General features: G+C 41.2%; 1 protein-coding gene across 4 annotated transcripts in view; it reads left to right on the top strand.

Moving 5' to 3' along the window:
• MCC (MCC regulator of WNT signaling pathway) overlaps nt 1–21,937 on the top strand; it is a 211,012-nt gene extending 189,075 nt beyond the window's left edge. For 3 of the 4 annotated variants that reach the window (XM_051641985.1, XM_051641981.1, XM_051641983.1), the window contains 4 exons: nt 2,213–2,419; nt 3,381–3,478; nt 17,360–17,482; nt 18,476–21,937. In XM_051641985.1, the coding sequence (XP_051497945.1) occupies nt 2,213–2,419; nt 3,381–3,478; nt 17,360–17,482; nt 18,476–18,656 (609 nt within the window). In that variant the 3' untranslated portion in view covers nt 18,657–21,937. The remainder of the gene's footprint in view (nt 1–2,212; nt 2,420–3,380; nt 3,479–17,359; nt 17,483–18,475) is intronic. The other variant, XM_051641982.1, reaches the window with a different exon arrangement.
• The last annotated feature ends 726 nt before the right edge of the window (nt 21,938–22,663 follow it).

Below are 22,663 nucleotides of genomic sequence, written 5' to 3'. Positions count from 1 at the left end.
AGGCTGCCCAGAGATGTTGTGGGGGCTCCATCCCTGGAGGTGCTTAAGGGCAGGTTGGAGGGGGCTCTGAGCAGCCTGTTCTAGTGGAAGGTGTCCCTGCCCATGCAGGGGAGTTGGAATTTGATGATATTTAAGGTCCCTTCCAACTCCAAACATTCTCTTATTCTGTGAAATAACTGTCCTGTTCCTAGGCTGAATTTACCTAGCTTCAGCTTCCAGCCTAGGTTGATCTTGTCATGACCCTCTCAAATAGATAACCCTCTGTGAAGAGTATATTTTATTCACGTAAGTGCAAAATATTCTGATCAAATTACTGCTCAGCCTTTACTAACAGGCTAAGTAGATTATTAACTTTAGAAATAGAGTCTTAAGAAGCTAAATCCATACACCCAAGTATACTAGAGAATCCAGTTCAACTCCTATAACTAAATTTCCCCATCATTATTTATCAGTGTTATTTACATTTCTTACTGTTGACAAAGGAAATTAATTATAAGGTTGCCTAACAACTAAATTTCTGTAAACCACATTGATTGAAGTGGATTGTGCTTCTAACCTTCAGTTCACAAACAAGTAGATGAATAAATGAATTATTTTAAAGCTCATACAAACCTTTCCAAGCCTGAGGGTTTTTAGGATACGGGTTTTATTTTTGCATGGTTGGTGATTCTGAATAAGCCAGTGATTACCTGTGATTACTATATTCTGGTAGTAACTGTGCTATACCTGTGCACGCATCTTACGCTTAATCCAAACAGCAAATTTCTGGTAGGAATGTACATTCTCTTCTACAGAAAAATGTTAGTCTAAATATGTGCCAAGATTTGTATTTGTATAATCTTTGTTAGTAAAGGATATAATACAAAGAGCATTATTTTTGAATGGATAAGGTAAGATACCTCTGATAATTTTATTACTATAATTTTTTGTTTGTTCAAAAAGTAATTTTAAAATAGTGATTTGTTCCTAGGCTGCCCACACAACAAGAAACTTCTAACTTTTAGAGATGTTTTCACAACAAACAAGTCTAGAACTATACTGTAATACAGAAAATTACTGTATAAACAGTATTCACCCATGAGGTGACCCAGGGCACAGCAAGTTCAACAGTGAAAACATGATTCTGGATTATGGGGGTTTTTTTAATTTGTTTTGCCAGTATTTTTTCATTTGATGGTGGCTTTTTAACGCATACGGTAAATGATGTTTTACGACTATTTCAATTTTTTGTGGATAATGGGTTTTTCTGAGTTAAAAAAATAACTAGGCATTTCATGGAAGAAACTTCTCTGAAGTATTATACACAAAGAGCCTTCTCCTTCAGGGTACCCATTGAGCTGCTTTTCTTGGAAGGCTGGGAGCAAATGCTGAAAGAAGCATCACCACTCTCATGCCTTGCTCCTACTCTTCTGTCCAGCCACTGCCAGGCAGATGTTAAAGCAGAGGTGTGTCCCCAGAGCGCCAGCCTTGTTCTGTTACAATAGTTGACAGACCCGTTGTAAATACCAGAGTGGCAGAAGAATTGCACAAAAGAGCTAGGTCTCAGAAGTGAGCTTCTTTCTATGAAGTATGAGTGTCTATCTTCTGGGGATCATATTTATGGAAGAATAAAAGCAAGGGCAATTTTGTTACCCTCCAGTTGTATATTTTTGGGATTCTGCCCATCTAGAGAAGGGAAATTAAAAATGGACATCCAGTGGTGCTGTACCCAGTTGCCCTTTTGGACCAGCTCGTTCTACCAGAGACTGGTTTTATGAGGCAGGAATATGTGACCTGTGTTTGCTGTCCTAGTCCCTCAGGCCTACTCCACAGTGATGACATAAACCAACTCTGATTCTTACGTATCAATAACAAGCTGGAATCTAACAAGTAGGGAACTTGTTGACAAGAAGGTCAGACACTCTTGGTTTTAGGGCAGGGGTCTCTGGAGGGCAAGGTAGAAGGAAAGAAATTTCAGCTTCTGCAGCAACCTACTCAGATCCCTGATACTCCAATTTCAGCACCACATTATTTGCTCTGTTTCCACTGAGTCTCAAGATCTATTGGTCTTCTGACAAATATAGTATGTGATTATAAAATGCCTTTTGGGTGCTGATAGTGCTCTCCATTGAAATAACAGTCAAATACTAGGAATGAATGAAAATGTTTAACCTCATCTTCTTTTAGGTATGTAGTCCCAGGGAACAGCATGCTGATAATGTTTCTTCAACAGGAGGAGATGGCAGAGCTCAAAGCACAGCTTTACCTGCTAGAGAAGGAGAAGAAGGCATTGGAATTGAAGCTGAGCTCTCGAGAGGCCCAGGAGCAGGCTTACCTTGTCCATATTGAGCACTTGAAGTCTGAAGTGGAAGAGCAAAAAGAGCAGAGAATGAGGTCGCTCAGCTCAACCAGCAGTGGAAGCAAAGACAAATTGGGCAAGGTCAGGAGTCAAACAAGTTTCTAAAATCGATGTAAACATGATTTATTGTATCCCTCAGCAATCTTTAGCATGTCAGTAATTCTCCTCTTTAGTCTGTATGTACATCTTTTCTCTCTTCTCCAGTTGTTAGGTGGTTATTTCCATCCTGTGACTTAGGAGGACTTTGTAGAATTACCGTTTAAGCCTGGGCTAAAAGAAGTTTAGAGTAAAACAAAGCTATTCTTGCCAAATATAAAAAGCTGCTGTGGTTTAAACATGTTGTGTCCTTCCTGTTGTCACTCACTGGAAACAGTGAAAGAGAGTCTAAGCAAAATGTCATCCTCCCCCTACTCCAAACACAAAATATTAAAAAATAGAGCTCCTTTCTATGAAGCTGCTAGAGCATTGTAGTGCTAGTCTTTTTTTCCAAAACAGTTTGTAATTATTTGCAAATGAGGACTTATACCCCCTTAGTATAATGCAAAATAAACAGATTTCTGTATTTACATTAATAAGCTGCAGGAAGAAATACTGATACGTTAAAAAACCTGTAGTCTTGTATCTTTAGTAATTTGTCCCCAGAAAACCTCAGTGGTATGTTTTAAAACAAAACCCAGAGCTAGTGTGTAGCTGTGTCTTTTAAGTGTTTCTGGCAAAGCATCATCTGAATTGTTGGATCCGGGTGCTTCTTTGTTTGAAGTGTAGTGTCAAAAGTAATATAAGGCACCAGAAGTTAGGCACACTGTTGCAGCATTCTGCAGATCAGTGAGCTGTGGTGGTTTAGGAAAGGTTTAGAAGAATTTGGGAAGTGTTAATCCATTGCTCCATTTCTTGGTATGTTGATCCACTGCCATGTTGTCGTGACATTGTGATGTTTATTTCACCTCCATTTTAAGAGTGGCTGTGAAGGAAGAGGTTTTCAGAGTTTTCCCGTTAAGATGGTAAGGCATTTCAAATTAGATGGCTTTTTCTCATTTCTCAGGAATGTAGCGATGGCACTGCAACACCGTTAACACTGGCTGAACTGAGGCCCTACAACGAGAGTGAGCTGGCTGCTGAGCTGACGAATGCACTCAGAAGGTAAGCAGCTTCCTTCACCAGGCACATGACTTGCTCTATAGGTGGAGGGCAAGGTTCAGTTCTGAGCCTTCACTCTTACCCTCCTGTGGTTTTAAGGGCGATAGCAGATTTTTCCTGTGAGAAAGAAAGTGTCAGAAGTTCTTCTAACTTTCCTCTCTCTTTTGTTGTTGTTCTTCAGCTGATAAAAGTCCTGCACATGTTTCGTAGCTCCCTTCCCCTTTGGGTTCTCTAAATTTCAGATTAACTTTATCCTTAAGAAGCCCTCAAAATGTCAGGCATGTCCATATTCAGACAAGAATATAAGACACAAAACATAACGTGCTTGAGTTCCTGCAGAAAACCTTTAGTGAAGAAAGGTTTTGAAGTGAGGTCTGTTTAACAAGGTTGGTTGCAGATTAGAACAGGGGAGGAGTTAACAGGAGTGGGAATTGCTGTGCTTTTGATGACCCAGATGTTGCTTTTGTGTTCTGAGTATGTAAATAGAGCCACAGTTCAATTATGAATGACATTGTTGTGTGAAGCATTAGCTTCTCAATGAGAGAAAATTGATGTCTTGACAAACAGCGTTTATCATCAGCCAGGTTTTAAGCCAAAGCTTTCAATACAGTTAAACATTAACCAGGTAATTGTGCAGCAGTTTGCACTGCACCAGCTATGTGGTAAACTTCATGACAAAGATATTCACTGTTTTCCTAGCTGTTTCAGTACTTGTTCCACCTTTTCTAAGAGATGCCTGTCTGATATGTATTCTGATTATTGTATTTTGAACCTTTACAAAATGCTTCTAAAAATTTTGGCTGCGAAGAGTGTGTTTTACTTTCCTGGTGTTTGCATCCTCTTTAATGGTGCTCTCAGGAAGCTGTGGTGTTTCATTGCTCAAGTTCTGTTTTCATTGGTGCAACTTGTAGTGTGCCTAGGGACACCTAAGCCTGCAAGGCATTATGTAAAAGTGATTGTTACTACTGCAGAATCAATATCTCTCATACCATTTGCTTAATAGTCTGGCAGTTGCTGAGTATTTAGTTTGCTTGATGTGGGAAACAAAAATTCTGTGGTTAAAATAATCAAAACTGTCATTTGTGTGTGGGCAGTTAAAACCATCAACAAAGTTATTTGCGTAAACATTGCATATTGCCACTGGCTTCCCCCACATCCCCTATCCTCCAGTCCTAGTGGGAGCAGTTCCACTGGCATTTTCTGTCTTCACTCAAACTGCAACTTTTTCCTGTTCCTGTTGTTTGCTCCTGGATTTTGAGAAGATCCCAGTGACCTATGTGGAGGCTTGAACACAGTCGTGAAATGCAGCTTTGCTGACAGTGGAGACAAAAAAAAATTGCTTTATCTACTAGGTCTTAAGTTGATTAGGATGGATTTCCAGCCCAGGGCATAGCAAATACAGCTTGTCAGGCAGAAATGGGGAAGAAAAATAATCAGGTTAAATTGTACATAAATTTTGGAGTGGAGACTCTATGTGTAATGGAAATACAACTGCTCTAAATGTGATTGCTACAGCCAGTGGGGCTCAAGCACAATTTCTGCAAGCTGTGTCGATGGGGTATTTTTCTCCCTTATTCAGTCTGCCAAATCAAACTGCATTGTTAGTCTCCTTATCCTAAAGTCTTCTCTCTGAAAATAAGCAGAAGGTCTCTCTAGCACATGAGAAAAGCTTACTGCAACCTGTTTAGCTACAACTATGCTAAAAAACACCAGTTCTTAACTGCCATGCTGGATAAATGGAGCCCTAGATATCACAATGAAATTTGCACCATGATGGATTCACAAAAGAGTTTGAAAAATAATTAAAGTGCATTTTACTCACTGCAAGTGCTACAACAATGCAGAATGTTCTGAAGTGACTGTGGTAACTTTAGGGGCAAAGTGGACTTAGTATGTGCCATTCTCTCAGTGCACTTCCTTCTTTTATGAGACAACAAGTGCTGGCACCATGTGTGAACCTGGTTCCTCTCCCAGGCATCCTCCTTGCCAACCAAAGAAGTAGGACCCAAATTCAACATAAAAACCATTTTACCCAGTAACTGTGTTTGCTGTGGGGCAGGAGGGAGATGTGAAACATTGCACACTGAATCAGTGTTCTAGAGGCAATATTTAAATGCCAATGTTCAGGAGCATTTCAGTGCTGGTTGCAACTAGTGCACACATCCAGCAGTTGGACCTGTGTCTGTTGTTACTCCAGGCAGCAGATGCCACAAAGGGGACAGCAGCTGCAAGGATAGGGGCAAAATCCATTTGCTTTCGGGTCTTTTGGTTTGTCAGAGAATGTGGTATCAATCAGCAACCCTGCTTGCTGGCCCCTCCCCATCCTGTCTTCATAGAGACAAGCCTTGGCAGCTTCCCCCTCTGCTGTTTTCCCATTCTGTCCTTCTGTTGCCGCAGAGCTGTCAGGTTCTTCTCAGTTAATTGAAATAGAGAGAAACCAAAACAAAACTGCAGGACACAGTTACAGTTTGGATTTTGATATGGTTTGGAAGCATTTATTTGTACAGGGTATGCAAATGGCTATGCAGCAGAACAGTCTCATCCACAGAGCTAGCTTGTCTTCTCTCTGCGGATGTGGATTTTCTCATTAATCTGGAAACCAGCAGTGTGTTGTAAACCTCCCTGAGTTGTCATTGGTAGAATCCATCAGCAGAAACTAAAGACTTTAAATTCTTCATTTATTGTTTCATAATATATTTGTTCTAGTAGGACTCAGGGTTTCCCATGGCAGTGTTGAGCATTAAAACCCATCTTATGGGCTTACCATAGAAATTACTTTTCCATGACCACTATACTTAGTAGAAATGAAAATTATCTGCGAGTTCCATGTTGTCAAAGTTATATCTAGGTTACCAGACTTCTGGTATTGCAGGCTGAGGCCACGAATTTAGAGAGACATCCTCTTCCAGCCAAACATAAGGCAACTACAGACTGGTCAGCCTCACCTCCATCCCTGGAATGGTGATGGAGCAGCTCATTCTGGAGGCCATCTCTAACCACAAGGAAGAAAAGAAGATTAGCAGGAGTAGCCAACATGTATTTACCAAGGAGAAATCTTGCTTGACTTATCTGATATCCTTCTACGAAGGCATGACCAAAAGGGTAGATGAAGGGAGAGCAGTGGATGTCATATATCTTGACTTCAGTAAGGCTTTTGATGCTGTCTCCCATAACTTCCTCATAGGAAAACTCAAGAAATGTGGGATAGATGATTTGACTGTGAGGTAGATTGAAAACTGGCTCAACAACAGAGTTCAGAGGGTTGTGCTCAGCGGCACAGAGTCAGGTTGGAGCCCTGTGGCCAGTGATGTTCCCCAGGGATCGGTACTGGATCCAGTCCTGTTCAGAATCATCAACTACCTGGATGAGGGGATGGAGTGTACCCTCAGCAAGTTCGCTGATTATAGGAAACTGGGAGGATTGGCTGATACACCTGAAGGCTGTGCTGCCATCCAGTGTGACCTGGACAGGCTGAAGAGATGGGTGAAAGTGAACCTCATGAAGCTCAATAAGGACAAGCGTAGAGCACAACACCAGGCACTGGTGGAAAGCAGCTCCATGGAGAAAGACCTTAGAGTCCTAGTGGACAGAAAGTTATCCATAGGACAGCCCATGTGCTCATGTGGCCAAGAGGGCCAATGACATCATGGGTTGCATTAAGAAAAGTGTGTCCGGCAGGTCTGGGGAGGTTCTCCTCCCCCTCTACTCTGCCCTGGTGAGACCACACCTGGAATACTGTATCCAGTTTGGGGCTCCCCAGTTCAAGAGAGACAGGGATCTATTGGAGAGAGTCAAGTGGAGAACTACAAGGATGATTAAGGAACTTGAGCATCTCTACTATGAAGAAAGGCTGAGAGAACTGAAACTGTTTAGTCTTGAGGACAGAAGGCTGAGAGGGGATCTTATTAATATCTACAAATATGTGAGGGGTGGATGTCAAGAGGAAGGGGCCAGGCTCTTTTCGGTGGTGCCCAGTAATAGGACAAGGAACAACCATACAATCATAGGGGTTGGAAGGGACCTCTGAACATCATCAAGTCCAACCCCCCTGCTGCAGCAGGAACAACCTGGGGAAGGTCACACAGGAACATGTCCAGATGGATCTTGAAAGTCTCCAGAGAAGGAAACTCCACAGCCTCTCTGGGCAGCCTGTTCCAGTGCTTGGTCACCCTCACAGTGTAGAAGTTTTTCCTCATGTTGAGGTGGAACTTCCTGTGTTGTAATTTGGTGCCATTTCCCCTCATCCTATCACAGGGCACCACTGAAAAGAGACTGGTCCATTCTTGACACCCACCCTTCAAATATTTATAGACATTTATAAGGTCTCATCTTAGCCTTCTCAAGACTAAACAGCCCCAGGTCTGTCAGCCTTTCTTCATATGACAGATGTTCTAGTCCCTTAATCATCCTTCTAACCCTCCATTGGACTCTTTCCAGCATATCCCTGTCCCTCTTTAACTGGGGAGCTCAGAACTGGACACAATACTCCAGATATGTTATTACAAGGGCAGAGTAGAGGGTAAGGAGAACCTCCCTTGACCTGCTGGCCACACTGTTCTTAATACATCCTAAGATACCATTGGCTTTCTTGGCCACAAGAGCACGTTGCTGTCCCATGGATAACTTGTTGTCCACCAGGACCCCAAGGTCCTTCTCCATGGGGATGATTTCTGGTGGGTCAACCCCTAATCCGTACTGGTGCATGGTGTTTTTTCTCCTCAGGTGCGGGACTCTGCATTTGCTCTTGTTGAACTTCATTAGATTCCTCTTTTCCCAGCTCTCCAGTCTGCCTAGATCTCACTAAATGGCTGCACAGCCTTCAGGTGAGTCAGCCAATCCTCCCAGCTTTGTGTCATCAGAAAACTTGCTGAGGATACACTCTGACCCCTCATCCCGGTCATTGATGAAGATACTGAATAAGACTGGGCCCAGTACTGACCCCTGGGGAACACCACCAGTCACAGGTCTCCAACTGGACTCTGCACCATTGATCACAAACTTCTGGGCTCTACTGTTTACCCAGTTCTCGATCCATATCAGTTTCTGCTCTTCTAATTCACACCTCCTGAGCTTATCCACAAGGATGTTATGGGAGGCAGTGTCTCCCAGTGGGTATAAGCTAGAACACAGGAAGTTCCACCTCAATATGAGGAGAAACGTCTTTACTGTGAGGGTGGCCAAGCACTGGAACAGGCTGCCCAGAGAGGTTGTGGAATCTTCTTCTCTGGAGACCCTCAAGACCCATCTGGATGTCTTCCTGTGTGACCTGCCCCCTGTTCTGGCAGGGGGGTTGGACTTGATGATCTTCAGAGGTCCCTTCCAAACCCTAACATTCTATGATTCTGTGATTCTAAAAATATTTTTTGCCAGAGTCCTCAGCTATTTTGTTTTTCCCTCTCTGCTTTCTTGATGGAATGTTTTGATGCGCATGAAGCCATTTGACTTTTTTCTTGAGTTTGACACATTGATAAACAAGCTTGTTGGCAGGTAATGCTTTATTCGTGGGGAGGCAAAAATGTATTCCCAGCAATCTCATGGCCTGGCACTGACATCTTGATGATTGTGCCAGAGGCCAGTTTTATGTGAGAGGATTTTGTTGAATACCCTAAAATCAGGCACATTACACAGCCTCTGAGGGAGACCTTAAAACGAAATCATCTTTCCTGGTATGTTATGCTCTGCTGGAGTAGGGGGAGGAATAGCTGCAGATAACATGTATGAATTCATAACTTAGCAGGCACATATGAGATTAGAAACACATTAGACATGGCAGGAAGGAGGCTGTAAGAACAATTTTGGATATCCAGCAAAGTGATAATAATTATGATATAACTAACGTTTTCTTTTATTTTACTAAGTTTTTTCATTCTGTGAAAAATGGCCAAGTAATAGCTTCTTAGAAATGCTTTGATTGTTGAGGTCCTCTTGCAGCCTCTCCTTTAGCAAGGCCTTTGACAAGGTTTCCCACAGCATTCTCCTAGAGAAGCTGTCTGCTCCTGACTTGGATGTGCTCACACTTTGCTGGATAAAAAACTGGTGGGATGGCCAGGTCCAAAGAGTTGTGTTCAGTGGAGTTAAATCCAGCTGGTGGCTGGTCACAAGTGGTGCTCCCCAGGTCTCAGTGCTGGGGCTGCTCCTGCTTAACATCTTTATTGATGAGTTGGATGAGCGGGTTGGAGTGCACCCTCATTCAGTTTGCAGATGGCGTTGAGTGGGAATGTTGATCTGCTTGAGGGCAGGGAGGCTCTGCAGAGAGATCTGGACAGGGTTGATCAATAGGCTGAGGGTAATTATATGAGTTTCAATAAGGCCAAATGTTGGGTCCTGCACTTTGGCCACAACAACCCCTGGCAGCGCTACAGTGACTAGCAATAGAACAAAAGGAAATGGGGTCAAGTTGCGTGAGGGGAGGTTCAGATTGGATATTAAGAAACATTTCTTCACAGAAAGAGTGGTGAGGCATTGGAACAGGCTGCCCAGGGACGTGGTGGAGGCACCATCCCAGGAGGTGCTCAAAAAAACAGGTGAATGTGATGCTTTGGGAGATGGTTTAGTGGTTAGGGGTTGTAGGGCAAACAGTTGGACTTGATGATCTTGAAGGTTATTTCCAACTTTGATGATTCTATAATTCTTGTATTTCCAGCTGATGATAGCTGTTCTGTTTTCATAGGGTTGTATTTTGTGTTAGTATTTAGAAAATCCTTTATAAGCAGTGAAATATTTGGGCAGGAAGGACCTGAGAATACTAGTGAAGAACCATGGCAGACAAAACAAAACACACTGTAATTAGACTGTCTGTTCAGACCTCATCTGGGTCATCAGTTGGCACAAAATTGCAATCTCTGATGGTTATGCAGGTTTACATGAATTGTGTCAGTCTGGACATGTTTCAGTATCTCCCTTACAAAAGGGTGATTTTCCATCTGGCAACACAACAAACAAGCTGTATATTGACCATGTCTAAAGACTTAAGAACTGAAAGATAACCTAGTAAGCAATGCTGCTAATTGGGAAGGTGCCATGGAGAGGGAAAAAGGTGTTAATCCGTAGGACTGACAAAAAGTACCTTTTGTGTAGAGCTGTGGTTTTGCCTCTCTGGAATTGAAACTGCAGGTATTTTTAGTAGACATAGAAAACTCATCCTATTGCAATAGCTTCCATGTGTCTGTTGAGACACAGGAATGTTCTTTGCAGGCTTAGGTCCTTATGCCTGTCCAAAGAACACAATGCTGTGTTGTGCCAAACTTCTTGCTTTCAGAGGGCAACCATTTCAACAGAAAGCTGTGCCAAGCCATGGCAGTGGCTATTTCCTGGCACAATGTCAGCCAGAGATAAATCAAACCACCTTATTTTATTTTAAACTTCCACAAACCATGTGATGACATCTTAGCTTGGCATATTTTCAAGGGCCATCCTTATTTTCATCATAGTAGAATCCAGAGTGTGTAGGAGCATTTCTGGAATTCAGGCCTGTCCTGGCCAGCAGTAAGTCTTGGAAATGAAAAGGGGAATGCCTAAAACACATCATATCATAATGATTCAGATTTTAAATGGCTCTGGAGAATTAAATCAGTAAAATCCTCTTTCTGTTTGGCCAAAGTACAGGATGAACATACACAGTGGATAAAAGTGGAGATAGGGAGGTGGGGGTTGGTATACAGGAGCAACTCATGAGTTTTTCCAGTGCATTGTCAGCTGCTTTTTGCTGGTTACACATACTTATTTCTGTTCTCTCATTATTACATCCATTAAGTGGGGAGATACGTAACTTTTAGACATTTGAAAGCCAGAAACTGGCATGTGTTGTAGTCATTGCAAATTTCAGGCATCTCTGTCTTTCTTTATGACCGTGCATCTCCTGCCATGGTTTCCCTTGGCTGCCTGAAGGGTTCAGGGAGCATGAAATCTCTCTGGAAATTCCCCCTAAAGTCCCACTGAGAGAAACCTCCTTGGAAGAAGAGAAATTGCTTATGGTGATATAAGGGACATATTCCTCAGAAGTACTTTGGGTAGCTAATTTTTTTCTACAGGTAACTGTAGTTTTTCTTTTTCTCTATTTTTGACATATAGTAAGTAGTTCTCCTTACCATTGCATGGTTATCTGAACTGCTGAGCTGCTGTGCACTTGGATATAATCATCACAGGGAGTTCCAAATAGCTCCGGGTCTGGAGAGCTTCCAGGCTGAGCTGGCAGAGCTGGATGGGAGGTTGAGCCATGAGGGTAGCAGGCAATCTGCTGCCTCCCTCCAGGCCTGTTTCCTGTTTTGCTGCCAGTCTGTTGCTTCCAGGATCACACCTGGCCTGTCTCCCCCACTGCCGGTGGTGTAACACATGCCTGTGGTACCGTCTGCATTTTGAGATCTGCTCTAATGATCTGACAATCAGCAAAAAAGCACAGTGTCCTACACTAGCAAAGTGTTTTTTAAAGTGCAGTGTTGTTTGTGATCAGCAGAGGCTGCCTTTGCACTGGTAGCAGGCAGCAGGGTGTTTAAAAGCACACTGATGCCTCAGGAGGTGAGTCAAGAAGACAGGGCATTTGAAGATGGTGATTTTAAGACTCTTGACATTTACATAGTATTGTTTTGTTGGCTTTTAAAAAAATTCTGTTATATATTAGTTGTTTTCCTTAGCAGGCCAACCCAGACCAGTGAGTCTGACATGCATTTGAATTGGCCTGGGGATTCTGCGTGCCAGTCTGGGGTCAGAGGTTAGTTCAAACTGCTGATGAAAAGAAAAATTATCTGCATTCCTTTTAAACGTCCATCTCTTATCTCCTGAGAGAAGAGGAAACAAATGCCTAGAAAATGCAGTCATGTGTCACCCTATTCAGCTGGAATTGGAAAAGGCATAGAGGGAAGTGAGGAAACATGCCAGGTTTAAAACAACAGGAGGATATTGGAAAAAGGGCTAGGAGTTACGTGTGGGATGGAAGGTGTGTGTCTCCCCTTCAGGGGAAGTGCAGGAAGTGCTTCTGCTCCCTCCCTCTCCTCCCCAAACCCCACATGCCTGGGAACTGGCCAGCCTGCGTGTGTACCTGCACCTAGGAAACATGGGGCCCCTGTCCCACTGGACTGGCTGCCTGGCTTTGTGTTTGTGAAGCTTGGGCGAGGTGAAGCCAGTGGTGCCACTATGGTCAGGGGAGCCAGAATTTGAAGGGAACTACTTGTAGTAGGGCATGGTCCCTGGTGGGTAAAAGGATTTCCCTGTGGATGGCAAGATGTCAGACAATCAAGCCTGAGAGCCCGCTGTGTCCTCTGTCCAGCTGTTGTGAAGTTTCTTACCTCCTGATCTGAAGAAAGCTCATTAGTCCTTTGCTGAAGATTTGGCAAGAGCCATGGGTGCTCTTCACCCCAGGGCAGAGGGGTGATAGCTTGTGCTTTCACAAGGGAGGGGAGTTAGCTGGGTACTCTCCAAGCCAAGGGCAGAAAAATGAACTTTCTGCATGCCAGGGAAGAGCAGTTCCTGTTTGCAACACTGAGGGATTCTCAGTGAAGTGAGTAAGGACAGGAAAATCCACCTTGGAAGAATTCTGGTGTATGAAACCTGAACGTGTCTGGAAAAGCCCAGACAGGAGGGAAAATACAAGGTGCGCAAGATCTTGCTTACATTATTCTAGTCCAAATATGGTGTCACTGTGCAGAAGCCAAAATGACAGAAACTGCAGAAATGTGCCCAATGTTATATAGTTTCCTTTGCAGCTCTGGCAGAATTCCCCACTCTCTGCAGCAGTAGCCTTGAAACCAGAGAAAACATTAAGTCCTCTTCCTATTCAAACCGTCCTGTTCCTCTGAAGCAAAAAGTCCTTGAAAACCGCTTAGCAACTGCCTGCTGAGTGATTGTGAAAATACAAAGCAGAAGTCTTTGTTACCAGCATATGGGGCTTTTCACTGAAAATAGTTATTTTAGCAGATGTTGAAGTAGGCTGTAGGCCTACTTATATACTTATTCGGAGCTTTGGGAAGGGAGCAGTCAGGGACTTGCCCAGCTGACTTGTTGAGTGCCCTGCAGCAGAGAACCCTTATGTTGTAAGCAAGCCATGCCCTCAGATGGTAAGCTTGTTCCTTCTTCTGGGAGGACATACTCATTTTCTCTGTGAAGACAAGGTGCAGTAGTTGTTTTCTGCACAGCTCCAGCAGCAGTAGCTAGTTGGAAGAGGAGCTGTTGGGAGCAAAAGCTGTGCTGACTTCTGCAGTCCAGTTGACTTGAGGCCTCAAGGAAATTGTGTTCTGCTAAAAATACCTGCTTCTCCTTCCTGCTTTCCATCAAAATAGACAAATAAATGCTTTCTCAGGATCCATACTGGTCCATATTACAGTCCTGGTGCACACTAGCAGTGCGAGTTTGGAGTGTAAGCTTCTGTGCAAGTGTGCTCATCAGATTCTGGAAGACTGTGCGTGGCCATCCATGTCAGGAGGATGTTGGTATGGTTGAATCAAATGCAGTTCCATCCCTGGTTCACAGCTTTTATCTCTTCTCAATCTGGAAAAATGCTGCATATGAGTAGGACTATTGTTTTAAAATATTCTATCTTACTAAGCCTGTAGTGGCTGACTCTTCACATCCTGCTGATTTATAATAACAACCAGGAGCATGAAGTGGTGCTAGAAATCCCATAAAAACAGCCAACCCTGAAATGCATTAAAGGAATACAAGTAGCACTTCAGGATTCATCATCACTCCCTTTCACTGCCCAACTAAGCGATCAATCTTAGAGAGACACAAATCAGTGCTTTTTGTACAAACTGAGGCACTTAGTGATAGAAATGAAGTGGGAAGAGTTAGTATTATGAGGTATGGGTTTTTCACGAAGAGATAGAACATTTGTTGGCTAGCCAGTAAGCTCTGACGTCTCTCATCTGCTACTAAAATAGAATGTGCAGCACTCCAGGGAAAACCTGACATGTTTTTTGCAGGTAACAGTGGATAACCAAGTGTACATGCATCTCTGTTTCCCAGACTAAAACAAGGTCTCTACCAGGCCTTTACTGTTGCTGCTATGTCTGTCTATTCATGTTACTTGCTCTATTAAAATGCCTCTTGAAATATTTAGATAGGCATGTTTTAAATGGGCATCATAAAATGTAAAAGTAGATCCTAATGTGTTGTTTTTGTAAGATTTTTGGACACTTCAGCACATGCAATTAAACCACCCATTGCTTTCTCTGAGATTAAGGTGGGAGTAGGCACTAGCTAATGCTGTTTCCATGGACTTCAAGACATCAAGAAAAGCCAAAAGCACTGTGTGGATCATGTCAGTTTAGGGAATATGTGTTCTACTGGTATAAATCCAAGTTTGAGGTATCTACATATTTGAAGGATTACCCACTCTTACTTATTAAGCAAGACAGTTAAGAACTAGCATTTGAAAGTTATTTAACTAGCCTAGAGAGGCCCAGGGTGCCTACCATTCTGCTGGCTCTGTATTTTTGGCAAGCAGCAAGACAAGAATGTTACAGGCCAAGTGTAAAGAAGTATCTATTGATGTTTAGCTGAGTTCGGACTGAATATGACTCCTTGAAAGGTATGAGTGCAAAACCAGACAAAAGGTGATGTAATAGTTTTATCAGGTAACAGTCACCGTAACAACCAAACTTTACCATGCGTGACAGGTTCCTCCAAGTCTTCCCACTGTGTTTCTTTTCCACGCAGCTTTTGTTACAGCAGGTGGGCTACGGACTTCAGCTGCAGTAAACTCCAGGTTCTTTCCCATGGGACTGTGCGCAGAGTTTTCACAGTTACAGCTTCTCTTGCACGTAATGTTAAATCAACCTCATTTTTTTGATGTTGTTTTCTCTTCATGTCCAAATACCGTAAATGTTTATTCCATTGGACTTGCTGTTCACACTAGGTCACAGTGCTGGGCCCAGTGCTACTGAGCCTTCCCCAGAGCCTCTGGCTGTAGCATCTTTTGGAGCAGCTAAGCACCAAATTCACCCTATGTTGTTCTGTTATACTGGTAGTGCCACACACACATTAGGTAACCTCTGCCATGTCTGATCTTATTTTTTATTGCAAGTAAAAACTGTCTATTTTTTGTTTGTTTCTGTTTTCTTTGCAGAACAAAGATTTTGACTGTAGACTGTACTGAGTCTTTCTGACTCCTAGGATAGTATATAAAAATAAAATGTATATTTGGGGTGGATGGCAGTGAGCTTCTAATCACTAGGGGAAAAAGATTGCATAATTTGAAAACAGAGTATGTTACTTCAGTGAAAAGACGCATAAAGAATGCTGATGATTCTTCATCAATAAGGCCCCTGTTACGTTCTTTTTAATTTGGCCAGTGAGCCACCGTCTGCAGTGGGTTCGGTTAAAGTGCTAACTTGGAATATTCCCCGGCTGACTTTGTGAAAGCCCTTCTGTTGCTGAAACCCGGCACAGTGGGACGTGCCACATGTGCTGTCCTTGTCTCTGGTTATAAAATGCTGCCATTGCCAGGCCAGCCTCGGAACTGCAGGCTGATGAGTTGGGTTTTGAGAAACATCCGCTCGTGTAGTTTGTGCAGAACTGGGGAAACTTCCATAAAGTTTTGGCATTCATTCCCATGGGGCTCAGCAGGCGTCTGTGGGAGCTAGTGGTCGTCTTGTTATTGAGATGAAATCTGATTTACTGTCTTAACAGCACAGCAACAAAACACAGGAGGGAAAGACAAATAGTGATTCTAAGCAGCAAAGCATGGACAGTCATCTCTGTCCATGCAGAGCTCCCAAGTGTAAGGTTCAACACTTCATCATGTAACTTTGCCCCATGCCACATGCTCACCAGCGCTGGGAAGTGCTTTTTAAAGCCAGCTTAAGCCTTAAGCTTTAATGCTTACTCCTGCTCAGAATGTCTGCCTTACTCTCTTTTTTCCCTCATAGAGATATTCGTAATGTAAAAATATTATAAGGTACCTACTTCCATTTTGGCTTACTTCATGTAGTTTTTGATTCATAATTGGTACGTAAGAATTGGTAACTATGTTGGCATTTTAAACCTCACTACTGTGTCTTAATTAAAGGGTACCTCCCAGAAGAAAATGCCTGTTCTCTGTCTTCTGCCCTATTTTGTGTGTGCTCCCCTCTCTTGTTCCTTTTCTGTTTTCCACCACTACATGGACTGGACTGGTTGGTTCCTAAAAACACCTAGTGATCTACTGTAACAGAGGCTATAGCATAAATTATATATATAGCTAAATTTGAGGCAGTAGCTGAAATCGGTGGAATTGCTCTGAGGATGGTGGAACACTGAAACAGGTTGCCTGGAGAGGCTGAAGATGCCCCATTCCTGGAAACATTCCAGGCTGGGTTGGATGGGGCTCTGAGCAACCTGGCCTAGTGGAAGGTGTCCCTCCCCATGGCAGCAGGATTGGAATGAGGTGATGTCTAAGGTGCCTTCAAACCCAAATAATTCTATAATTCTATAGTAATTTCTAAGTAAAAAGGAATTTGTTTAGCCAATTGTCTTAAATAGTGATCCTGGTATTCTAGTTTTAATTAAAACTCCTATGTGGTTACCATGATGGTTGATTTCCCTTGTTAGTTTTTTTCACTAGCTCATTCCAGACACACTAGGTGGCATGTGCCAGGTGTTCTTAATTATTTGTTTTCTGTGTCTTTGTGATTATTAGTGTAATTCAATACATTCAAGATCATGATCCACCAGAGAGGTTTGTTTTCTCTTTGCTGCATCTCTGATCCTATATTCTAAAATAGTGAATGTTGTAAAAATATAGAAATCAATGTGTGGAAAAGTTTTATGTAAGAGCTACCTCCTGTATTATCCACGTAGTAGGAAGAAAAATATTTTCATCTTGTCAACTCTGCACAGAACAACCATTCATGCACTTGCGAGGTGAAGTGTTGTTTTGAAAATGGTTTTCTCCCTCCTTTTCTCCTGATCCAGGGAGAAGAAACTAAAAGCTAGAGTGCAAGAATTAGTGAGTGCTTTGGAGAGACTTACGAAGAGTAGTGAAATCAGACATCAGCAGTCTGCAGAATTTGTTAACGACCTCAAAAGGGCAAACAGGTACCACCAGATGGATGCAACATTGATTGATTGATTGATTGATTGATTTTTCCCATATTCTGTAATGCACTGTAATCCTCCCCCCTGCCTTAATGAGCAGGTTTTGGATCCCTGCTTTCACAAGAGTTCACTCTTTAAGGTGATACTTAGAGATGGGGGAGGTATATACCTCCCATGTATGACACTGAAAAATACATAGCTAAGAAGAGAGTCAGGGAAATAGGTTAATCTTAAATTAATTACTCGTAAATGCATTATTATTAAAATAAATTAAAACCTCTGTTTAGTGAGATTTATGAATCTCTCACTTTGTTTAAAAATGCTCACTTTTCTTCAGCTCCAGCCTCTTTATTAATAAACTGGCTTTGATAGTCAAATTCTGTTGCTCACTTGGTAGATTTTACTGGCACTGTTTGGATGGTGTGAGAATATGGTGGACTGTAGCTGGCATTCCTGCAAGGAGCCTATCACTCACTATGTAGTTTTCATTAATAAATTATACTTGAAAGCCCTTGTGTTGGGGAGCAATACCCAAGTTCTCAGGTTTTCCAACTGAGTCAAGGTGGAGGCACAGAAGATACTTAGCAGTTGACAACACAAAATACCATCTTTGGAATAGAACTTTTTTTTTTTTTTAATGGAAAATGCAAAATCAGTGCTGGGTTTTGTAAGCAAATTCTGGCGATGCAATGTTTTAGTAAATCATTGCCTGTTAAATGTGCTATGCTGACTCACAACAGCACGAGGTCACCATGAGCAACCTCCAGCTGGCTCTCTGAACCACGTTTAAAAGTGTTTTCATTAACCAGTTTACCACAGCATTGATCTGGTTTTGGACCAATAATGTATGGATTAATGCATTTTAAAGCACTATTAAATTTTAGGAAGATTATCAGTAACCAGACTTTGCAAAGGTGGGGCTTTGGGGTGGATTTTTATAGCTCTTGCTATGAACAAGCCTTTTTAAATGACCTTGCCTTGTATTTCTAACAGCAACTTGGTAGCAGCTTATGAAAAAGCAAAGAAAAAGCATCAAAATAAGCTGAAGAAACTGGAATCACAAATGATGGCCATGGTGGAGAGACATGATACACAAGTAAGAATGCTCAAACAAAGAATAGCTTTACTAGAAGAAGAGAACTCTAGACCACACACCAATGAAACTTCACTTTAAACGCATCTCTTTCAAAGATGCTTTGTGCCATTACAAATGTGTTTTTGTTTTGGAGACTGACTTAGGTAGCTTCAAATGCTGAAAGCTCTGTCAATGCTGACACACTTAACCACCTTCTCTGGGATCCCAGAGAGGTGCTATGGGGATAATGGAAGTGGGGATAATGTAAGTGTTAATCTTAAGGACTGTTTCATAATGTAAAATGGCAGTGCCTGAATTATCATACTATGATTATGTACATTATCTGTGTCATTATGTCTATATTCATACATCTTCTCTTCCATTTTATGTATGTACTATGGCTAACAGTGACACATAGCAAAATAATTAATATTAAGAGGTTTTAATTTGGGCAGTTTGAAGATAATTTGAGAGCTCTCCCAATCCCTGTGCGCACAACACTCTGTATTGTACCCTCAAGACTTGCTGCTGTGGTTAAATCAACTAAATAGACACTTGCAGAGTGGGGAGATAGGCTGGCTTTCCTTTTTGCACCATACTTGCAGTACTGTTGTTTAACTGCAGATCCTTCTGTTGATTTGGAAGAGCCAAACATGCTAGTTGTATCTCTGAAAACTATGATAATGGTGTATTTCTTACAGTTTGTAAGAGCAGTAAAGGCTGTTTCACCATACCAGAAACAGTCTGTGCCAAGGTTGGGTAAGAAATTGTAGGAGTCCTCCTGGTATTTTATATTGTGTGGTGTTTGCAGTTACTTTATGAAACAGTTGTTTTTTGTTAATACATTTTAGACAAGGTTTTCTTTAAGAAGCTGGGCCATTTTTGTCATGCGCATAATGCTTCTGAACAGCTTTCTGTGATCAAGAGGCAAAATGTTTTCTTTTTATACTTGTTATAACCAAAAAAGGTACTTACTAGGAATGTACCTCTTTAATATTGAATATGTAGGCCCAAAATTATAAATGTGTAGGTGTATAGATATATAGCCACAAACAGAATGTGAATATTTAAGTCTTCATACAGCTTCTTAGGTTACTTTTCATTATTTGCTAACATTGTCTTCTTTTGCTAAAGTCACATCATTTTTTTATGGTATTATGAAACTGCTGGAATTGAAACTGTTGGCCTGTTATGGTAATGAGCATTAAGCAAAGAAAGTGATCATGTTGACTTCTCTAGGGAGCAAAACACAGGAGGAGTCTGCTTTTTGACTGAGTTCATAAAGCAGTTTCCATATTTGTTTTTAACATGCCAAACTAGAGTCTATGTTATTAGCCTGTTACTGTTTTACACTTCTACTTTGCATTTTTCAGGCTCTGTTTGAGTTAATTGGATTTCAGGAGTTGTCTATCCTTTACATGTTGAGTTGTACTGCAGGTTCTATTAGTGTATTTAGAATTATGATCACTTTTCTCATTTATTCCTCCAATTTCTAGTACTAAGGAGGTACATGTAGTTTGCTTGAACTGGTTTTGTGTACTACTGGCTTAGGCCAGACAGACAAAATAGTTGTGGGAATCTGTGTTCCAAATATGGCATTATTGTTAAGTCTAGGTTACATCTGAAACTAGCAGTTGGTGTTCATGACATCTGCATTTCTTAGGGCAGTGATTCCTGCTTCTCTAGAATCTGATACATCAGCTACAAAGCCAACATGTTATGTGATTATTCACAACAGCAACTTAAAATAATGACCATTTCAAAATCAAGTTCTAGGTATTGAAGCCTTGAGACTGGTTTTGATCAGTCCTCTGTCTCAAGGTAACTGCACTTCTTAATTTATAATGCAAACGAAAGTTTGTGCAAACCAGTCTGTTGAGGGAGCAGACACATTGATTTCTATGTTGCTAAGTACCTGTCTATGGCATTTCCTTTTTTGGCCAACAAGTTTCTCCCCATGAGGTTTTGCCCTGAGCTTCAGTGCTAGCTGATCACACTCATTTCTGAACAGAAGGAAAATCATCCATTGTGTACTGTAGAAAAAAATACAATTAGTTTTGTCTTCTTTCATCCGAAACACCCACATAATTCAAGGTAATCTCAAACTCTGTGAAATACCTTTCACTTATGGTGACTAGAAACCACTGCTCCACTGGATTTCCTCTTAAGCTCATTTTTTTTTCTATTTCTTGGTAGCAAGGGAGGCTGTTAACACAATGAAGCTTAAGGTATTTGAATTGAAACCTGTCTTTTAAATAAATATACAATTAAGAAAGAATAAAATGCACGTGGGTTTAAAGGCACAAAAAGCTGTGGTGTCCCTCAGTGCCTCTCTCAGGCCTAATGATTTGCTGATTCTACGTAAGTTGACCATTGTTTTATTACGCTTACTGCGTATCTTCCCTGCCAACTGTGCTCTCAAAGTGTTTTAGCATAAAGTATAAAACATCAGTGAATGTAAGCCACTTTGCCTTTTTTCCCATACAGGTTATAAATGAGAAAGCAGAACTAGTATCATACAGCCTCAGCAGTACCCATAGTTTGCCAGATCACCAGTTATTTTGCTTAAAAAAGCACCTATTTCTTCATTTCTTGGCCTGCTGGAGAAATGTTTCCTCAATAGGGAAGTGATGAAAGGCTTACTGCTATTGTGAAAACTGTTTCATATTAACAATTAGCTGCAGTTCCTGTGTACCTGTTAATACCTGTTAAAAATGGCACCAACCCTGAGAATAAATGCCAAAAAACTCCTTTTTTGCAGCTGTTTGAAATAGCAGCACACCCAGCCTATAGATGAGCATGCAAATCACCTTGAGTCACAGGAACCTAACTCACTTAAGACATTGCAGAAAAAAATACCTTTGCAAAGCAAGGAAAAAAGGTGGTTCTTGGCAACAGAACCAAGTTGTTCACTCATTAATGTTAGGGTGTTCAGTTTTTGTTTTGTTTGTTTGTTTTTTTTTTCTAAGTCACTAGAGTGCATGAAACTTTGTATTTCACAGTGTGTTTAGAAAAAAAATAGTACTGTTTTTTTCTAATTGTATAAATCTTCACCAGCTTGAATGTATTGTTAGCTATTGCAAAGCACATGTGACTAAGTTTGCATTAATTTCAGTATTGTTCTACTGGTTTTATTAGGATTTACTCCTCCTTTAATACTGTACCATACATTGTAATTTTAGAAACTTTTCACCTTACTGAATCAGCTTTAAATGTGTGCTGCTTTTTAGTTTCCTAGCTGCTGTAAAAATAGCTATTTTGTGTTTATTTGATATAGAATTTTAAAAACTGCATTTATTTATACAGAGACATTTATAATACTTATTTTACAAATGTTCTTATATTCTGAATAAATTTCTAATGCTGTTTCTTTGCCTTGAGGTTGCTTTACCTTGCATACTTTGTCATCTTAATGTTGAATGGCTTTGCTTAAAAGGTACCACAAAGATGTTCCCCATGGCAAGATACAACACTGTCAGGAAAGTGTCTGTAATAGGGATATGAAAAGTTGGTAAGAACTCACTGGAGACCAAGGGTTTTAGCTGAGCTCAACAAGCCTCTACAGCTTCAGTTGTCACTTCATGGAAATGGAAGGGCACATATGAAAACTTTTCCACACATCAGTTTCTTTTAATAACAAGTTATATAGACAAAAAAATTACTGCTATTTCATAAATACTTTAAAAGCACTGATTGAAGTTCACATACTTCCTTTCTCCAGTACATGTTATAGTCTTAAATTTATTATTTTATTGCTGATTTTTGGGGGTTTTTTGGTGTTGTTGTTTTTTTTCTATTGTGCTGAATGGGCCTCGTGTTTACCTTTACAATTGACTTTAAAAAATAATAGTTCTTTCACTGGCACTGTATATAATTAGTGGTGCTGACTGGCTTTAGGCAACATTTAAACATTCTACAGTGAAAGAGTAACCTGCAGCAGCAGCTCATGCTTTATATTTCACACTGTTATATTCATACTTCAGTACTTTGCTATATTTATATAAAGAGGAATTTAACTTTACAGAGAAAAATTACAGTATAGAAGAAAATGTCAATTTATTCATAGCCTCCTAAATGGTGTGCTTCGGTTTCTGAATCAGTGAAAA

This window comes from Apus apus, chromosome Z (genome assembly GCF_020740795.1).
Source record: "Apus apus isolate bApuApu2 chromosome Z, bApuApu2.pri.cur, whole genome shotgun sequence".
NCBI lineage: Eukaryota > Metazoa > Chordata > Aves > Apodiformes > Apodidae > Apus > Apus apus.
Note: the sequence above shows the minus strand (reverse complement) of the source record. Positions and strands in the feature narration are given on the sequence as shown.